Source organism: Colletotrichum graminicola, assembly GCF_000149035.1.
Source record: "Colletotrichum graminicola M1.001 genomic scaffold supercont1.9, whole genome shotgun sequence".
Classification (NCBI taxonomy): domain Eukaryota; kingdom Fungi; phylum Ascomycota; class Sordariomycetes; order Glomerellales; family Glomerellaceae; genus Colletotrichum; species Colletotrichum graminicola.
Window position 1 is genome coordinate 499,616 of NW_007361013.1, and position 19,150 is coordinate 518,765.

The 19,150-nt window shown below is 56.8% G+C and overlaps 4 protein-coding genes across 4 annotated transcripts; 1 reads left to right on the forward strand and 3 right to left on the reverse strand.

Annotated features, from left to right (window-relative positions):
* Positions 1 to 4,351: 4,351 nt before the first annotated feature.
* Positions 4,352 to 4,793, reverse strand: GLRG_03130 (uncharacterized protein; the record flags this gene model as incomplete). The annotated part of the gene is made up of 1 exon (XM_008093815.1): positions 4,352 to 4,793. The coding sequence occupies exon 1, from the start codon at positions 4,625 to 4,627 to the stop codon at positions 4,352 to 4,354; it is 276 nt and encodes a 91-aa protein (XP_008092006.1). The 5' UTR covers positions 4,628 to 4,793.
* Positions 4,794 to 5,057: 264 nt separating this feature from the next.
* GLRG_03131 (uncharacterized protein) lies at positions 5,058 to 6,704 on the reverse strand (the record flags this gene model as incomplete). Its single annotated transcript, XM_008093816.1, has 2 exons — positions 5,058 to 6,109; positions 6,173 to 6,704. The coding sequence occupies 2 exons, from the start codon at positions 6,702 to 6,704 to the stop codon at positions 5,058 to 5,060; spliced, it is 1,584 nt and encodes a 527-aa protein (XP_008092007.1).
* A 6,494-nt stretch (positions 6,705 to 13,198) lies between these two features.
* Positions 13,199 to 15,847, forward strand: GLRG_03132 (uncharacterized protein; the record flags this gene model as incomplete). Its single annotated transcript, XM_008093817.1, has 2 exons — positions 13,199 to 13,789; positions 13,847 to 15,847. The coding sequence occupies 2 exons, from the start codon at positions 13,199 to 13,201 to the stop codon at positions 15,845 to 15,847; spliced, it is 2,592 nt and encodes an 863-aa protein (XP_008092008.1).
* A 982-nt stretch (positions 15,848 to 16,829) lies between these two features.
* GLRG_03133 (Rox3 mediator complex subunit) lies at positions 16,830 to 18,060 on the reverse strand (the record flags this gene model as incomplete). The annotated part of the gene is made up of 2 exons (XM_008093818.1): positions 16,830 to 17,611; positions 17,739 to 18,060. The coding sequence occupies 2 exons, from the start codon at positions 18,058 to 18,060 to the stop codon at positions 16,830 to 16,832; spliced, it is 1,104 nt and encodes a 367-aa protein (XP_008092009.1).
* Positions 18,061 to 19,150: the final 1,090 nt, after the last annotated feature.

Here is a 19,150-nt window from a genome sequence, read left to right on the forward strand (position 1 = left end):
AAAGAAGAGAAAGAAGGAGAGAGAGAAAAATGTTGGGACGGAGGACGATGGACAAAAGAGCATCCGTAGCAGCATGGCGGTATCACATAATAGATTTAAGGTAGGTAGGTTAAGGTACCTTGCCTTTCTCTCTCTCTCTCTCTCTCTCACACACACACACCCCGTCCCTGGTGGGCATTTCCTCGTAACTACGACGTGGGGAGGGGGCAGAAGACGTTACAGAATTGCAGACTGATCCGTCAGTGTGCTTGCAGTGATACCTGGGAGCAGCATTGGTCAGCGGGGGGGGGGGGGGGGGGGGGCGCAAGGTACTATACTAAGCCGAGGGAGGGGGGGCTTGGGCACTCACACAGGGACTGAGGGAAGGTAAACGGGGGAGCAGGAGGGGAGGGAAGAACAGGGGGACCCCATGGCCTAGATGTTGCGCCGGGCCGGAGGAGTGGAGGCGCAGGCTCCACCGCCAATAGGCAAACCGTAAAGAGAAACCGAATACACAACATTCACACTACACCAGTGTAGAGAAACAGGGATGGTGCTGTGAGAGAGGGAGAGAGAGAAAGAGAGCATGCACATGATGATGACGGGAAGCGAGATGGGGTAAGTAAGCTCGCAGTCTTGAACAAAATGCGGATAGCCTTCACCATGCGCTGCCGCATCGTCTCGTCTACTATCGCGTAAGCTTGCGGCTCGCTTTTCTTCTGCCACGTTTTCCGTCTGCCCAAAAAGCCAGTTGCTGCTATTTTGGAGCTTTCTCCCCCCCCTTCAGCTGCACCGCGTCGCCGCCCTCTCTCCATGAGTCCATGCTATGCCGTCGCCGTTGACACATCTCGACCGCCCTCGGCCCCATCCACCCCTCCACACCTGTGTTTTTTGGTTGCGGTAGTGTGTCATTGGCGTGCGAGGTCATATGATCCCCGTCCAGTCACGATCGTTTCCCACCCGTCACTATAAATGGGGTTCTCATCCCGACTCCCAGCTTTCGACCGTTTCCGCGTACCTCTTGTGGCTGCTCAACGGGATTCATCACGAATCATGTGGCAGCACTTGAACGACGTCGCGAAAGCCACCATGCGGTGTAAAGGGGATTTGGAGGGGGAGGGGGAGGTGTGAGATCCTGGAGGGCTTTCTTTTTCCTCCCTCCCTCAGAAACAGGCACGGCGAACCACTGCTCCTGGGTGGACAACTCTTTCGCTCCTGCTCTCACACTCTGCCTCTCCCCTTTAATTACAGCAAAGAAGCTTCGGGCTGCCATGTCGGCCGTACGGATACAGCTATCCGCGTTTCCCTCTCCGACCTTCGGTGTCCGCAATAACCCCGACCCTTCCCACCGGATCGGTTAGCCAGCCTACCAGTCGTCTATCCGTACGGTCTACCTGATATCGGGACTTTTTCCCTGTCTCACCTCCTAGCCACCCAATACAACGGCGGCCCTGGACACCCTCACTCTGCCAGGTCTGCAACCCTGGGACGGTAGCATTGTGCGAGGGAGACACGCAGCGAATCACGTCACCCAAACCGGCTTGACAGGCCCCATCTGCCCGGCCGTGCGGCGCATTTCTGCAGCGCATGTAAACTAATAATGTACGGCTGGCCGTACGTATGCGTGCGTACCTTAATCAATCTCCCCTTCACCCCCCCCCCCCCCCCCCCCCCGGTCCTTCTTTTGCACCAACGTACCTACTCCTTCCCCCACGTCCGTATCCGCACCGCCGCGCAACACCGTCTATCAGCCAAGCGCGCAACGCTGAGAGTCGTTATCCAGAGCTGCAGGAACACGAGACGGGCACTTGGTCATCTACACTGGGGGCGCCTTGGCACCGCCTGACATGAAGGCTCTCTCTCTCTCTCTCTCTCTCTATCTCCCATGGCACGCATCCCTTCTGATGACCGAGCCTTTGCGGGCGCGGACGGTTTCGCGCGCAACGGAGCACGGGATGACCCTGGGACAAGGGTTGCGTGATGTTATGAGGCACAGGTGCAGGCTCACCGTCTGTCGGTATCTTTTTCACTCGCACTCTAACCCCCCTCCTTCTTACTCGCCCACTTGAGTACCTACCTAAACCTCCTCCTGAACCAGCTGGGGCCGAGAAACGCCGACGAGTACCTGCAGAAGCGCATGCCGACCCGCCGGCCTGAGCCTGTCCGGAAACAATGTCAGTTTGTGGGACGCATTGCCGGCTATTGACGTGATGACCCCATCAGTGGTACCCCCGTGTGTGAAGTTATGGTAGAGGCCCCATTACCACGTCTTCCCCCCCAGCGTCTTCGCGAGGTTTCTCTGCATGTCCAGCACAGCACGGCGAGAGGCTGACAGCCGTCCCGTCCGGGGGAGGAGACGGGTTTCGACCGTTAGAACCGAGCATGCGGGTGCAGACGGATATCTCGGAGGGAGGAAAGTGAAGGAAGGAGCAGGGCGAAAACGAGGGAGACAAGGCGGGGGCATTCTCAAACCTGCATCCCACAAACCCGCTCCACTTTGGACGAAGGAGAAACCTCTCAACCCGCCGTCGCCAGCAGTTCCTTGTAGATCCGCGGTGTCAACGACAACGTCGAGCGGATCGGCCAGCTCGCGCATCTCACAGCTCGTTTAACCATAGCTTTCTCCCTCACAAGGTTGGATGTACAGCTGAACCGTGGCTCCTCGACTCGCGCCGCCCCCTCCCCCCACCGGCTTTTGAGTTACGCCGAGGCCGCTGCAATATGGTCCGATGAGGTCCGCGATGACGCTCTGAAAAGAGGGAAAATAAAGATAAAATAAAATAAAACAAAAACTTCCCGAAGACTCGCGCTTGGCAGGGTGGCCCTGGCCAGGATGAGAGGGGATGGGGGGAGGGAGCAGATGATAGCCATTGATGCCTGCGTGTTCGTTCGCCTATTTTCGGACGGATTGGGTTGTTGTGTGTGAATAAGGCACACCGCACGCCGTACGCCGCAGGGTGGGGCTTTGAACGGGGGGTCCTTCCTACCCTCAGTGCCACGCAGCCAGCCTGACTCTAATGAGCTTTGGCCAAGGATGGCGGATTCATCATCGCATGACATGTAAGCAGAGGAAAAGAAAAGAAAGGTTCACGCGGCGACAGGCTGATGAGCTTGCCCGCGAAGCTGTGAAATGCCAAGACTGTAACCATATCGGTACCCTCCACCTACCAAGTCGGCACGTCACCCAACTGAAAAAATAAAGATAAAAAAAATTCCACAACTACCGGCAGATGGTGGATGATTTAGGGAGGGGGCTGCTGCTGCCGTCTCGGGTATCAGCCCTAGGTATCCGTACTCGAGATGGAACGGCACCCTAATCGCGCCGATCCCGTCGTTGAGCAAACTCCGCAACCCAGACTGGCAAATGAAAGGGGGGACAGAAAAAAAGGAGAAGAAGAAGAAGAAGAAGAAGAAGAAGAAGAAGAAGGATGTTTCATCCCGTGTCGTTAGCGAGAGGCCGGCAGGATGGGACGGTCTAAACAAACGATAAACACCTGGCATATCTCTCTGCCTGCGCAGCCCCCCCCTGGCCTCGGTTGGCTGTGGGTTTGGACTACATGCCGTCGTCGTACGAGGGGGGACCTCCTCGCCTATACCTGTGTCCGTCCACGCGGGTTCCGATTGAACCGACCGGTTCTACTACCGCCAAAAAAGGTGAGAGCGGCCGGTTCAATTGGAACCCGCGTCGAGCAGACGCCGATGACAGCGACAGCCCACACAAGACACAACTCAAGACGACTGAGCGTAGCAGCACGCATGGAATGGGGGCGCATTTGTCATGCAAGGGTCCAAGCGACCAAGCAAGCAGAGAGAATGTGAAGGAGGGGGGAGGGGGAGGGAAGGCGAAGGGGAAAATACCCTGGGAGAGAGGGAAGATTGACCAACCCACCCCCGTTTCATGTCTGTCTCAAGAAACTCAACACCATGATATACCCAAGAAGTCATCATCATCACTCGCCCTCTACCTGGGTTCCGGCCGGGCTCGGCGCCCAGTCCCTCCATCTCTCCCGTTTTCGCTCCGCCTCGTTCTCTCGATCAAGGCAGGGGGGAGAGACAGAGATTACAGGCGACTGGACGGGAGTCGATGTGCCCGACTGCGCGCCCCCTCCTCCTGTTCCTCTGATTCCCCATGCTCGTCCGTGCGCACTTTTATTGTTAATACTATAGCCATGCTCTCTTTTCCTTTCTCTGCCCACGGTGGCACCATCGGCCCCCCCCCCCCCCCCCTCTTCTCCGCGATTCCCAACGCCAGGGTATGGTATCGCGTTGCATGTCGTAAATCACACAAGTTCCTGCGGGAGGCCGCCCGTCAACCACGCGTAGGCACGAGAAGGTCAAAAGGCCGTCCATCTGTCTGGATCGTGCCGTCACATCACCCCAGAGATCCCCCAATTCCACCAGCAGACGCGCTTCCGGGCCAACCCCCTTCTCTAACGTGGGCATCAACTTCGCCCAGCCGAAGGGATCGGACGGGCCACAGCACACGGTCAGGCAACGGGCAGAAGGAAATAAGCTTCGTCACATGGGCCCAATCTTTCGACGGTGTTGCCCTGCGCATAAACTGGGCCAGGATGTAATTCGTAGCAGCAAGATAGATAGACTTTTTTTCGTCCTTCTTGGCCGTGGCCAGAGGTAGTCTGGACTGCATTTACCTCTTGTCAACCCCCTCTCCTTCGAGGCCAAATCCTATCTACATACAAGCCAACGCCCCGTCCGACTCAATGTCTCGCTGCATCGGACCATGTCATTGCGGCCCAAAGCCGTCACGCCCACATCTGAACCCAGACCCTTCCCCCTAATTGTGAGGGTTCGCCTCACTTCCGCGCGACCAGATCGCAGGCTCATATCGGACGTGTCAGAAGAAAAAGAAGAGAGAAGAAAAAAATCTCAACGCCAATCCATATGTCGTCGTAGGGTCGCAGAGGTAAACGGGTAAAGAAGAAGAGGCCCCCCCCCCTTCCATAATAGGTGCTAATAATTATCGTCGAGATGGTGAGAATGTACAATACGCGTCGAGGTGGGCCAAGCCAACAGTGGCGCCGGCTGTGGTAAAAAAGAAGAAAAGATAAAAAAGAGCTTCACATTTGTTCTTGAAACTTCGAGGCGGAGCCCCGAGAATCTCTAGAACCGTCCTGAGACGGCATAGTCCGGCCAATGGGGTCCCGCGCCGGAGGCGGAGACGGGGATAATGAGGCGTTGGGATCCCCAAATGGGGCCGACTCCGTCACCGGTGTCCGGGCCGGAGACTCCTTGAAGACCACAACGCCGCTCACCGGTCTCATGGGCGAGCCGAGTGCGAGGCGCGGGGATTGTGCGCCGGGACCGCCGGGGTCGAAGAAGGCTTGCGAGTCGCGGTAGTAGACCGATTCGTCATCGTTTGCGGCACCGCCGAAAGGTGCGACACCCGCAATACCCTCGCGGGGGTCCGTGTAACCGTCACCGCCGGATTGCAGTACCGAGGGCAGTTTCCTGCCAGACACGCGGACGAAACCCCGTTCACCGGTTTCGGAGGGTTCGCTGGCCCGTCTCGAGTGCTTCCTAGCTGCGGCTGCCGCGCCAAATCCAACTGCAGCGGCACTGCGGCCATACGATAGGGACCGCTGGATCATTCCGCCGCCGCCGCCGCCGCCGCCGCCACCTTCCGGACCGCCGGAGCCGGTGAGGATACCGCGCTTGCCCATACTGCTCTCGCTCAGACGGAGACGTGTGCCTGAGCTCTTTTTCCAGCGAAGGGCAAGGAATACCAACACCACAAGAAAAGCCGCGCCGGCTACGCTGCCAACGACGCTGCCTACAACGGTTGCGGTCGGCATAGTCTCGCTGTCGCTGCCGGAGTCACCTGACGAGGTAGGTGGCGACGTCGGTTGGGCGGCTCCTCCACCGCCAATAATGCCAGCAGCTCCGGTTCCCGTGGCGGTCGCATCCAACGTCGACGAAGCACTTGTGGCAAGGGTGGAAGTGGTGCTCAATCCGCTCGACGTCCATATCGAGTCCGAAGCTGAGTCCCATGTTGAAGAGAAGGATGAAAGTATTGAAGATGTTACGCTGGTTGTGCCAGAGGAAAGATGGCTCGATAAAGTGGTTGTGGTAGAGACTGACGTTGAAGAGGAGTTTGTTGAGGTAAGGAATGCTAGAGTCGGTCAGCTACTTCATCCTACGAAGAAAATAACGGCGGGACAAGGGTGCGACGTACAAATCGTCGAGTTCGACTGGCCACTCAAGGATGAGTGGAGTGACGAGGCCAGCGCCGAGGGTGCTGGTGTAGTGGACAAAGGATCGGACGTCAGGGAAGTGCCCTGACTTGCGGAAGAGCTCGTCGATGAAGGCGTCGTCGCGGCTGGTGTCGACAGAGTTGCGTCACTCGAGATGCTGGGAGACTGGGAGGCCGAGTCGCCGATGGACGATGGAGAAAGCTCCGCCGAAGCTGGGTTAAGGGCGGCACTGATGGCATCCACGGTGACGGACGTTGGTACAAGAGTTTGCAATTCGACGGGGTGCCCAGAGGCATCTACTATTTCGATGACGGAGACGGTCTCGACGACTGTTTTTGGGCCCTGAGTAGTGGAGGGTTGGGCGTCGGCGGGGGTGGGGGCGGTAACGTCGAGTTGTCGATGCTGATGATGAGCATTCTCGGGAGTGGCGGCGCGTTTGTTGTGCAGATGGTCATGATTGTGGTGGTAGGAGCGGGCCTGAGGGAGTGAAGGCCCGCGCGGTGATTTAGTCATTGCGTGGATGGGGTGGCGTAGTGCTTGGAGGCTGAGCTACCGGCTCCGTCTGGTTGGTGGTTTTTTTTTTTCTTTTCCGCGTGTTGGATCAACCGGGGGAGGCGAATCAAGCCGTTGGTAGTGGTGCTCGCTACGTGCGAAGCAGATAAAGATAGAACAAGGTAGCGAGTGACTGATGCTGGATCGGCGAGTGTGGTGAGGTAGCGAGTGTGCTTGGTTGGAAAGTTGTCGATCTATTCGAATTCCATTCTTGATGTCTTCACAGCATATGTAGGCGCGTCGATAACTGGCATCGTCTAGGTGGTGTGATGTGTCCTGCAGCGGGCCGCGAATGCGAACAAGTCCCCCTCACGCTCTCGTTCTCGTTGGTTCCTGCACTTTTCCCGGTGGTCTCTGATTCCCGTGTGGGTGTGGGAGGATGGGCTGCGGTGGGCTGGTCTGTTGGATCCAAGGGCGGAAAGTGAATAAAAATGGCGAACCAGGGAGTCAGACGGTAATGTGTCGTTTCAGCCGTTTCTCGTCGATGGTGGGCGAGATCCTGTCTCCCTTGCATCTGCCAGTTCTCATGGCCGATGGATCAGGACGATGGCATGGCGGCGCGCGCGTGTTTGCCGGTGGTTGGAGGGGGGAAGAGGAAGCAAGAGAGAAGGAAGGGCAAGGACTCTTTGGCTGGCGGAGTGAGCAGGCTCGATGATAATAATAAGCATCGGGGACCGAAAGGTAGCAACTCTAGAAACGGCAGAGCGAGAGCAGAGAGACATGGTTCGGTACAGAGTGCAGGGGAAACAAGCAACCTGGTCCACCAGCATGAGCGCTTCGACACCCTCTCAGTCGACTTTCCCCCAGAGCGGGTGGGCATTTGGCAGTTACTCGCAGATGGCAAGATTTCGATAATCTCGCTTCGGCTGACGCCATGTCCTATTGGTCAACCAGGGACCCGCAGAGGTTATACCGTAGACACTGGCTAAATCCGCCTACCTCCACTTTGGAGGCTAATGGTAAGGGGCATAGCGGCTGCTGTAACAGGTATAGCTTACTGGCAGAAACATAGATCAGATACTGGCAAAAGTAGGGGCAGTCACGTGCGCCAGCAGGAAGTTGAGGTGTAAGCCTGGCTGACTGGGTAGGTGGATGGGTGGGTGGGTGGCTGGTTGACCGCCTACTATTATAGGCTTAGCTTTTCGGCGGCCGCGATACCCCTTGCCGTTAGCCTCCAAAGTGGAGGTAGGCGGATTTAGCCAGTGTCTACGGTAGTGAGCAGATCCACTGTCCACTATCACGGGCGGAGAGAGGTGCCCACCTCGTTGGAACGGTGTCTATTTTTTCCCTGGGGTGCTTGTGCTTGTGCCTGTGCCTGTGCCTGTGCCTGGGCTGGAGGTCTAACGCTTTCCTTGCCTTGCCTTACCAGCCGAGACTCACCTTGCTGGATACGGACGCCTAGCGCTAGGCTGGAAAATGTTCACATAGGTAGTCCATTGTCAAGGTTGCAGCTGCTAGGTGCCGAAGTGGGGGAGCCAACGACTGGACGAGGACGAACAGTTTCGAAAACCAAGCAAAACCCTCCGAGTGAACCGCGCCCAACTGGATACTACCTATCTCGAACAATGAGAAGTACCAAGTCGAGACGAGACGAAATTAAACGATACATCGGACGAAAGAAAGAAACGAAAGAGAGAAAAAACCGCAACCGGTCTGATTAAGAGCCACCCTACCCAGGCAGGTACATGCACACCTAGTAAATAACATGGAGCACAGCGAGACCCATGTAGGCAGGCAGGAATGGCCTGCATTGCGCACTGCCTATTTCAGTGCGCATGCATTTTGCGCCCTTCCTTCCATTGTTGGCCAAAGAGCAGCCAATTCAAACGGATACACAGCACACTGACGTCCTTTCTTGGCTCACCCAGCACAACAGTCTAGGTCCAGACCAAATGACCCCCATCGGCCCTACGAACCATGGCGGGATTCCTTGACGCTACCAGAAAAACAAACCATGTGACACGATAGTGCATTCGTGGGCTTTCCTCGGCGAGGGCTCAAGTCTCCTCGAACGATAAAACAGCCCCACGAGGCATGGGCATGGGGGCTGCGAGCCGGTCCCCAACTATACGATATACGAGCCGCCCATCTCCAGAGACACAAATAAGCAACTTGGTACCAGAAGCAAGCAAGTTGGCGTTGTCTCGCCATGCCAGCAACGGTCTGTCTGCATGCTCTCGCTCATTAATCACCTTGGCTAAATGTACCACCGGTCGCCGTCCTGGACCAAATCCGGGTCTGTTCCCCCACTCAGGTCTTCGTCTCAACGACGGACAATATACCTATTGTCCTGTGCCTGGGAAGCGAAGGGTTTTAACCGCAGTATCCGTACTATACCTACACTAGGCGGGAAAGATGGCGTTACCCAGCACCTCAATGTTTCGCGCCATCGAACTTTGGCACCTCGTATTTATAGCCCAGAAGCCTACGGCCAATTGTTTTGACCTTGTTTGTTGGACCCTTGTGCAGGCTGCAAGAGGTTGTTGATATCTTTGCGGCAGAGAGCATCTGCCGTGCAGCATCTGCCGTGCAGCATACAGTGCGTCCGTCGTGCCTACATATTTTCTATCTATGGCATGTCCCCGGGCCGGGTCTTTCCAGAGGAGGGGCCCATTTCGTCGACGTGGGGACGTGGGGCTCTTCCTTCGAACGTGCTGGACTAGACAGGAAACGGGCGGGCCCTTTCCCCCCAAACGCATGATATTGCAATGCATTAAGGTCAGTATCCAGGGCACAGCGAGTGTATACCGCGACGAGGAGAAACGCTCGTAAGGGCACGTACCCGCACCCGCACTTACACGAAATTAGCAGTCTACTGTACATTGCCTGTCGCTGCATGCAGTCTCGTCCAATCCGCTCCAACGTCACCCACCCCGGGGCGGACAACTGAACCCTCGAGGTGTCAGAGGGACGTTTGGCGCGCCGGAACACCAGTCTCATTAACAATAAACTGCTGCAGCGGCCATACGACAGAAACACGTCTACTTGACGCTGGCAATCGGGTCCAGCGGAGGGATTCGATCTTGATATCTCCTAGCGTACGTGCGGCCGACACACGCATTGTCTCTCCGTTGGGGCCCTGCTAGATGGAGCAAGGTGAAGGCTTGGCGGGCCCGGCGATCATGGGACGAATTTTGTTTCCATCAAAACAAACACCGGGGATCCCTTGTCTTGTCCTGCCCGTCATTGTGAACCCCCGTCCTATTCTTCTGTCATTCCGTGTGCCCCCTTTATTTCTCCTCCCGGCCCTCACAGGGGAGCTTTCTCGTGACGCAAGAGACTGATGACACCCATCGTCTATTCTCTTCTTTCCAAACCCCGCCGCCGCGCTCACTGCCTCGTTGGTAATGGGTCTTTCTGAAGACGAGCCCACGGTATATGTGGTCGGCCCTAGTCCCGCATCACCAATCGGGGCCGTCGCGTACGATATGCACTATCATATACAATGGTACCAGGTCGAAGTTAAATACCCCGGTTAGGTAACTAACGTCCACCCCCCTTACTGCAGAACTTCACTTTTGGTGAATATTCCCCCTCTATCATGATGTCGGTTATGGGGGGTAACATCATAGGGGTATTTTACTTACCCCTGTCACCCTTACGTAGTACTATATGTAACTAGCGATGGCAGCTCGGGAGGCACGTACGCTGTTTTAGTGCGTCTCAGGAGGCCCCTAAACTCCAGGATGCCTATAGTGGTTTACATTTATTAACGACAACTCAACGGACATTAAGCTCGGAGCGAACATGCTGCTTGGAGGTTGGAGAAGATCACACTCGTCAAGGTTTCGTGTCGCTCCACGACTATACTCCTACAGTGCTGGGTCATTAGTACTTGAACAGCAATAATGAGGACCAATCAACCAGCTAGACTTCCTCCGTGCGGTCCACACTTATAAGGAACTTGCACCAAAATATCATAATAACCGATTTACTTAGCCCTGGGTTATGTGAGACCGGCATCATGTGACCCTTATTGCTGTTCAACAACTAATGACCCAGCACTGTACGTAATTCGTAATTCTCCCCTTAACACCCCCCTGACGGACGCAGAGTGGAGCGGGACTGAGCAGAAGCCTGCCAACTTAGCCTGGGCAGTCTAGGGGAGGGGACAGAGAGATATCGTTCTGCTAAGATTGCTGTGTAGGCGTTGGGTATCCATACAGAGCATGGGTATCATCGATCGAGCATATTGACAGACGTATCCGGCCATATCGCACGGTGTCCGTCCTACACGCGCAGTCCGTCATGGCCGACCAGTTCTGGCCTTCGTCCCCAAGACGACGGACTCTGGGCGGGCGGGAAAGGCTCGTATCAACAACACAAGGCACACGGAAGGCTGCCGTCCCTCCCCGTGCCAGCCCCTAGCGTGGTGCTTGTCGAGGCCAGGCAGCTAGCCATCTCACTTCCACGATGCCCTCGCGCTCTAGTTCCGGGGCTTTCCCCAGAGACGGGCCCGCCCCCATCGACTCGTTAGGAGATGAGAGGGACTGGCGCGGCTAAGCCTATACAGAACTGCCGGTGCCATCTGGTCTTCCGTGGCTCTGTGTTCCTTGGCGTGATGCAGACAAGGTCGACGGGTAACCAGGGAACAAACATCCCGGCCGTCTTTCGAGTGGGCGGGGCTAGATGTTCAACGCCGCAAGGCAAAGCGATGCAACGCGACGAGACACTGAACGAAGGCACCGGGATCCCTATTCCAATCACTAATCTCCCACCGGCTTCCCCTCTCTCCTGCCGGGATTGGGGAAATGGGCCGCGATTGACGACGGGACGCGACCAGGAGTCGACGTCAGCGAACCGGATTTTCAGAGGAACCAACGCCCAGGGTCGGAGATGCATTAAAATTGAATTCAAAAGAGCGTGAGATTGATACTCTATTCCAGGGCGCAGAGACGGCTTCGATTGATGCAGGGCGCGGGATCAAGTGCCGGCGCAGAGCAATAACAATAAGAAACACTTCGCTCATCTGTTGTTGCTTGCTTGCTTGCTTGCTTACCTGTTCGCATTAGTTTCATCAGAGCACAGATAGAGCTCGTGCATCGTCGCACGAGCATCTCTTGGCGACACGACCGCGATAGTGCGTTCGAGGTGCCTGTACGGCCCTGCTGCCGTGGCTTGCCATGTACAGCATAACCCCCCCCCAGCACTTGAGTCGAAATGTTGGCAGCAGCGGGCTAAATATGCCCAAAGGTCAAATTCCTATCTGGTCGAAAGCCCCAACAGCGTACCTGGGGCGGATGGCCATATGTGGAACAATAACTCTCGCCAGGTCTGCAGAGCCTGGCACAGCTGAGAGTCCCGTCCAACCCGGCCTGGGACAGGCTCTACCCCTGTCGCGTTTACGTCAGGCTGTGTCAGTGACTAAGGTCCTAGATGAGCCTCGAGGCAGTGCAGTGCCTGGCTTTGTGGTTCTGGGAGGATCAAAGGCCTGCGAATGGCATGTCATGGCAACTGGACCAATACACGTGTTGTGCTCGGTGGGTAGCCGAGAAAGAACAAGAGTCGCTGGAAAGACCGCGACAACCGCCTGTTTCGAACACTCTAAAGAGATGGAGAGATGGAGAGAAAGAGAGGGAGAGAGTGCGTGTCGTCATATCCCCCCCAGTACCGTAAGCCAACGGCAGCGCGGCGCTTCTCATCTTCGGCACGTAGAGCCGCGGCCGAGAATCGGTAGTGGCTAACTGACGCAAGTGCAGGGCGAGCGTCCCTGTGAGGCTGGTACATACAGTACGATGAGTGGCCGTGTGGGCGAAGAAGTAGAGGGCGGTTCTTACCCTTTCCTGGCCAAAGTATCCATGGATAACTCCCCCATAGGTACAATGTACGTTAGAGTACCTATGAATCCGCTTTGCCCCGAGGCGAACCTTCGTTCTTCAAGTAACTAAGGTAGGTAGGTACGCGTACGTCCCCCTGGAAAACAGGGCGCAGCAGCGCTGCGCAGCCCAAGCGCTAGCGTCCCGCGTTCGGCCTTTCCCGCGCATTCTGCACTCGTACAGCGCCGCAACACCACGCCCTTTTAGTGTAGGCATGGCAAGCTCCACACCAGGCTTGACTTTGCTTACTACATCCACTCATCCCATAGCTCTATCCCTACCTCAGCAAAAGGTTAGCTTATCACACTCGCCTGGACCAGTGGAATTTCCCAGCAGGCCCAACCAGCAAATATCAAAACCCACAGGCTTCCTTCTCGATACCTCGTCGGCCATGATCGGTTCCTGATCGAGATTTTTTTGTACACGGCCCGTCTGTCCGTTGTATGCCTGGCCAACCCAAACCTATCCTTTCGTTACCTCTAATGTACCACATCCGAGGCTTGCAACTCTGAGTATACTTTGTCGCCTCGACGCGGAGTCACTCGCTTGCCCGTCCCCCCTCCCCCCCCAAACCCGACCTTTACCCCTCTCATCACACCCCTCGTACGCCTCAAGATTTGACCTTTGACATTTGACGTCATGGCCGGATACTCCTACGACGGATCCTCGTCTTCGGCCGCACCACCACCGCCCTACTCCGTGACCGCTTCCGCTTCCGCTTCCGCTTCCGGCTCCGGTAACTTTGGATCCACCTCTTCGTCCCTGTTCGCGCCGCCCCCGACTACCGCCTACGCCACACACGGGGAGTCTCACGCCGGCCCTTCTTCGGGCTACCCCTCGTCACCGCCCGACCACCTTCGGATCTTGGACTCCAAGTGGCGCCTGGCCGATCCTAGGTCGTCTTCGGCTCACTCACTTGCCCCGTCCATAAAGGATCGCGATGGCGTCACCCGCCGAACCTTGCTCGTCATCTACATTCACGGATTCTACGGCAACGAGTCGTCGTTCCGCTCCTTTCCAGCTCATGTTCACAATTACCTGAAGGAGGCACTGGCCGAGACTCACGTTGTCCACTCCAAAATTTATCCCCGTTACAAGACCTACAAGGCCATCGACGTGGCTCGGGATAACTTCAGCCAGTGGCTGGAACCCCACGAGTCCGACTCTACCGATGTGATCCTCGTCGGCCACTCCATGGGTGGTTTGCTTGCAGGAGAGGTTGCCATGATGGTACGATCCCTAACCCGGCTGTGATGCCCGGACCACCTAAACTGATCTTGTTCCCAGCCTAACCGGCACCCCTATAGGCGCCAGCCGTATAAGCACCGCATCCTTGGCACTGTTTCTCTTGATTCGCCGTTCCTAGGGCTTCATCCCGGTATCATCGTGGCTGGTATCTCGAGCTTGTTCAGGCCGGCATCGCCAGCCGAGGAAAAGCACGACCAATTGGATGCCTCGTCAAACTACTTGGGTTCCAACAACTCAACTATGACCAGCCCCAACCCGTCCATGTACACTCTGGAGACAAACAGCTCCTTGGGCGCCGAGCTCTCCCCTCACCCAAGCAACTCGCCATCTCTGTCCTCGAACGGACCGCCGCAACGACCCGATCCCAACTTCAATCCGCCTTTCTTCAACGACCTGAATTTAAAAGACCGCTCCTTCATGAAGCGTCTGGGCCACTTCGCCAAGAAGCACAGCCACGAGGGAATCTGGGACGCCACCAAGAACCACGTCATGTCTCATCTCGAGTACGGCGGCTGTCTGGCAGATTACCCGGGCTTGAACGCCCGATACAACAAACTTCGCGCCATGGAGAGCGTCGACCCACTGCAGCACGTGGGCGACGGCGCCAACTACGGGAACAACGTGAACAAGCCGCCTCCCGCCAGGGTGCGGTTCGTCAACTACTACACCCTCAGCACGGGAAGGCCGAAGAAGCCAAAGACGCCGGACTCATACAAGTCGCCAGAATCTCCAGCGTCTCCGGAGGAGAGGTTCATCTCTGCCCCCATCAATACTCTCGAGGTTGGCTCTCAGCTATCGCCCGCCGCGGTATCAACGCCCAGAATTTCTGTCGAAGAGTCCGATGATGGGAAGAGCATGGAACTCCTGGAGCCGATCCCGATGGAGGACGTGGACGAGAAGCTTTCAACGCTCCAGGAAGAACAGCAGGCGAGGTCTGACCACGATTCCACGGAAACCCCAAAGTCAACAAATGCACTTCGACGCGGCCAGTTACAAGACGCGCCAGAAGCAAAGGGCAAGGAAAAGCAGAGGCTGGACGATGATGCTACTCCTCTTGAACCTTCCACCATAGCTGTACAGAGCAACGCGGCCGCTTCCGAGACAGGGGAAGATCAAGAGGCGCCCCCTACGGGCGATATGACGGACGAGCCGGAACTTCCTCCCATTCCCGACCTGCCTGAACAACCGACGCCCCCTGATCTGGATAGGTATACAGACAAGGACGCCCGGAAGCAGGCCGAGAAGGAGGGCAAGCGGGCACAGAAGGCCTACGAAAGTGCCGTCAAATCCCGGGACAAGGCCATCAAGGAGCGCCAGAAGCTCGTCGAGAAGCGACGTAAAAAGGCTGAGAAGGAAGCCCAGAAGGAGGCGCAGAGGATTGAGAAGGAGGAACAGAGACTGCAGAAGGAGGAGCAGAAGAGGAGGCAGGAAGAGGAGGCCACCAAGAAGAAGGAGGCCAAAGAGGCCCAAAAACAGGAGACGCAGGCCGAGGGCGAGGCTCGCAGGCTGGCGGAGGAAGCCCGGCGGATGGAGAGGGAGGCTCGCAGACTGAGAGGAGAACCGCTTGAGCCCGAGCCCGAGGCTGAGGCCGAGAAGCAGCCTGAGAGTGGAAGTGTCGCCGAGGCCGAAGCCCGCATTGCGGCAACGGTTATCGCCGCAGCCGCAGTCGCAGCGCCGGCTTCGATCATGGCCCAGGTAGATAGGCCGCCGGCCGCCGCGCCATCCTCATCGACGGGCGGCGGCACCAGCTCCTCCGCCTCGATGTCCAAAGCGGCGGCGGCGGCACCACCAGCAGCAACGCCGGACCCGGGCAAGCCCAAGAAGGAACGCAAGTTCTGCACGCTGCCTCGCAAGGTCAACGGCCGTCAGGACGAGACGTGGGTGCCCGTGACCATGCAGGGTATGGACGAGGTCGGCGCCCACTGCGGGCTGTTCCTTCCCGGGCCGCACTACGATGGGCTCATCGGTGACGTGGGCGAGCGCATCGTGGGATGGGTCCAGGACGACCTCAGCGTCAGGGCGATACTGGACATGTCATGAGTCGGACGGAGGTCACGTACAAGCTGGGAGGGAAGCGAGAGACAAAGAGGGTGGACGCAGTTCCTTATGTAGGAGGCACTCTCGGCAGATGGAGCTCTACAGCCAGACAGGCCAGAGACATCTAAAACTGAAAAGAAAAAAAAAAAGTACAAGTTTCAATCACAAAAAGCGAGCGGCTCGGCTCACCAGTCCAGGTACGACTACCAACTAGGCAACCAATCACATCAACAACACCATCATCGGCAGTATCAACACAATCAACTGATGTATCGGCATCTCACGGCCTTGCTTTCTATTGAATTACTTTGTGTGTCTGTGTTTGTATGGTTAGTGCTACATCGACCCAAGTCTGTCCCCCCTCCTCCTTGTTGGGGGAATTGTGATTTTTTTTTGTTGCTGCTCTCTTGCTGTCCTGCGTGTCCCGGCGATGATGGTTTGGTTCGGTCGTGGCGAAAAATGAAAAAAAACACACAATCAGTGATCCATCCGTCATCTCCTCCTCTCCTCTCCCCTTTCGTAGCAGCCTTGAGAATGCCCGTAACCGCGTGGTATTTTCCCATCCTTCAGTCGGTCATGTTTTCATTGCCAACCTTGACTTAATGCGTAAAGATCAAGCAACAAGTGTGTAAGAAGAAACGGGTCAAAAGCCAAATGAAAGATAACCCCCCGAACGCCGTGCTGTAAGTGGAAAATCATTAAAAAAAAGAGCAGAATGCCCATCCGCCCTTTTACCCCCCAGTAACCCTCGGAGCGGTACTTCTTTTGACACATGTGCGCGTCAACCGCTGAATCCCCAATTTTTTTTGGTCCCGCCGTACTGCTCGTCACTCTCGTGAGGAAACATCGACACACGCCCCCAAAGCCATTGCTCAGAGCGACCAGGTGGAATATGGCACTGTAGAGTGGCAGGCTTTGGGTGACATACGGCTCAGCCCTACTCGCGTGTCTTTCGATGCTTGGCCCTTGCAGACGCGGAGGGCTGTTAAGCGCCTACGGCGCCGTAACCTTGCGGGCGCATCGCGTTGGGGAATACTTGGCCGTTACCGCCATCCTGTAATGGGTCAGACAGAGACATGAATGGCAGGGCTGCGGCACTACCAACCTTCTTGCGACGTTTTTGGCCTCCCCTGTCGTCGCCGTCTCCCGTAGAGTAGCCGTCGTCGGGGAAGCCCTCGCCATAGCCCTCATAAGTGTTCTCGCCATAGCCTCGCTTCTTCGTCGTTCGTTGAGGACGGACAGCGCCAGGAGGCCCTTGTTGCTGCTTCCGCATGAACGGGTTGGGCGTGGTCGCAGACGGCGTGCCAGGCGCCGTTGCCTTGCCCGCAAGACCCTGTTTCAAGGCGTCTAGACCGCCCGGGGGAATATCTCCCAGCACAGAGCTGTCCCAGTCCTTGGCAGGAATGGGACCCTTGGCCATCGCGGTTGCTTTGCTCAAATTAAACTTGACAGCGGATGACAGACCGTTGGTGATTGGATCTTGCCGTGTGCCCCAAAACTCTGCGTCAGGAATCTCTAGCAACTCTCTGAAGCCGTGATACGCCTCCCTCTTCTTGTCGCCATCACTTTCTCTTGGTGCATCCCAGTCTTGAGCGACCGAGTCGAAGCGCCCGAGGATGCCGAGCTTCTTGATCTGGCCCTTGTAGGTCTTGCGAAGAGCGTTCTTCTCACCGTTGGGCTTCTCGCGAGCCACTTCTGCAGCGATGCCTGTCAAGTTGAACATCTCAAAGAGATCTTCCGTGATACGCGGCAGTCTCTCGTGGTGCGCTAAGTGGCTCAGAGTTAACAAGCATGTTCTACCTTAAACCGCCTCAAAATACCAGATACGTCATAGGAAGGGGGCTTGGGCAAGACAGCCTGCCACGGGAACGGGGGGCTGTGAAGGGAGCCTTACGAGTTTGGCAAAGTAGGTATTTCTCTCCGACATCCAGGTGGAGTGCCTCGATACCAGTTTTGCTATCCTCGATGTGGACTTTCTTCTGCTCTCTATCACCCAAGTCTTCGAGTGGGCGCTTGCGTTTGTGAGGCGTATCGTCGCCCATGACGATGTCCTGCGACATATCGGAGGGTTGCGATGCGCTACCGTTGACGCTATGTGCGGGAGTCGGCAGAGTCGTGGTTGTGGATGGAACCGTACTATTCATACTCGACGCGAGGTCGGAAGTGCCGGGAGAAAACTGGGAAGGACTCTGAGGGGTTTGGGGGTGGAAAGACATGTTGACGTCGCCGCAGAATTGAGGACTCGATTCTTGGGTCGCAGTGGTGTCGTGGTGGTCTTGGTCGGTTGAAGAGGATGAGGGTGGAATACGAGGGATGGAGGGCCCGCTGTCACGTCGTCTCCGGATCGGAAGGCTCGAAAAAAAACACCACCGCCGCTTCTGAGTACCGTCAAGACCCTGGTCGATCAGAATCCACGATGCGCTCGATGAGAGGGGTCGCTCTGGGCGAGATCAGAGGATGAGGGGGTTGTTGTGGCGAGTCGCGCCAAACCGCTGACGGCTCTCAATCCCCCGACGCAGCGTCATGCACCACTTTCGGATTAATCGTCGATCGTTGGCGCCTTCTCCGGTGTGTTAAAAATTTTCCTGATGCCAATATCCAGCAGGAGCACTTGTAGCGAAAGGAATCCGACGGCGTTGGAGGGCTGTCGAGGGTCGGTTGTCGGTTCGTGCTGTGGTTGAGCCGTCAGGTCGTGGTGGAGTTGAAGGAAGTGAAGTCGGAATGGCGCTGGGTAGAGCGAAGGGGGCAGACACATGAGCGAGGCAATTTGCTCGCTTAACGGGGGTGGGTGGCCGTCTGGGTTGGCTGGCAAATGGACCGTGGGCAGCGCTGGCGGGCACTGGCAGTGGCAGTGGCAGTGGCACTGGCTGAGGTAAGCTTAGCCCGGCGGGTGGGTGTGGACCGTGGGACGTAGTGTAGGAGATGAAGACGCTGGGAGATGCGGGAAGGGGTGAACGTGAGGTGGGCGTAGGAGGGTGGGAAAGGCGGTTTGCCGCGGAAAGTACGAGAGTGAATGAGGGAGGGGGAGTGGGAGCCAGACCAGTCTGCCGTACTGGGACCGCAGCGAAGGCCAGGTACCAACTCCTAACGGCGAATGGGCGCACTCTACCAGTTGAATCGTCTAGGAAACCATGGCGACCGTGCCCGACACCCGACACCCGAACATCGGGACCTGACGGCCTGGCTGGTTGGGGAGGGAAGACAGCCGCCCACGGCTGCAGGGGAGGCATGTCTTTGATCATGAAGTCGGCAGGCAACACACTGACCAACCACTAACCACCACGCTCCTCGGTGCAGCCACGGGAC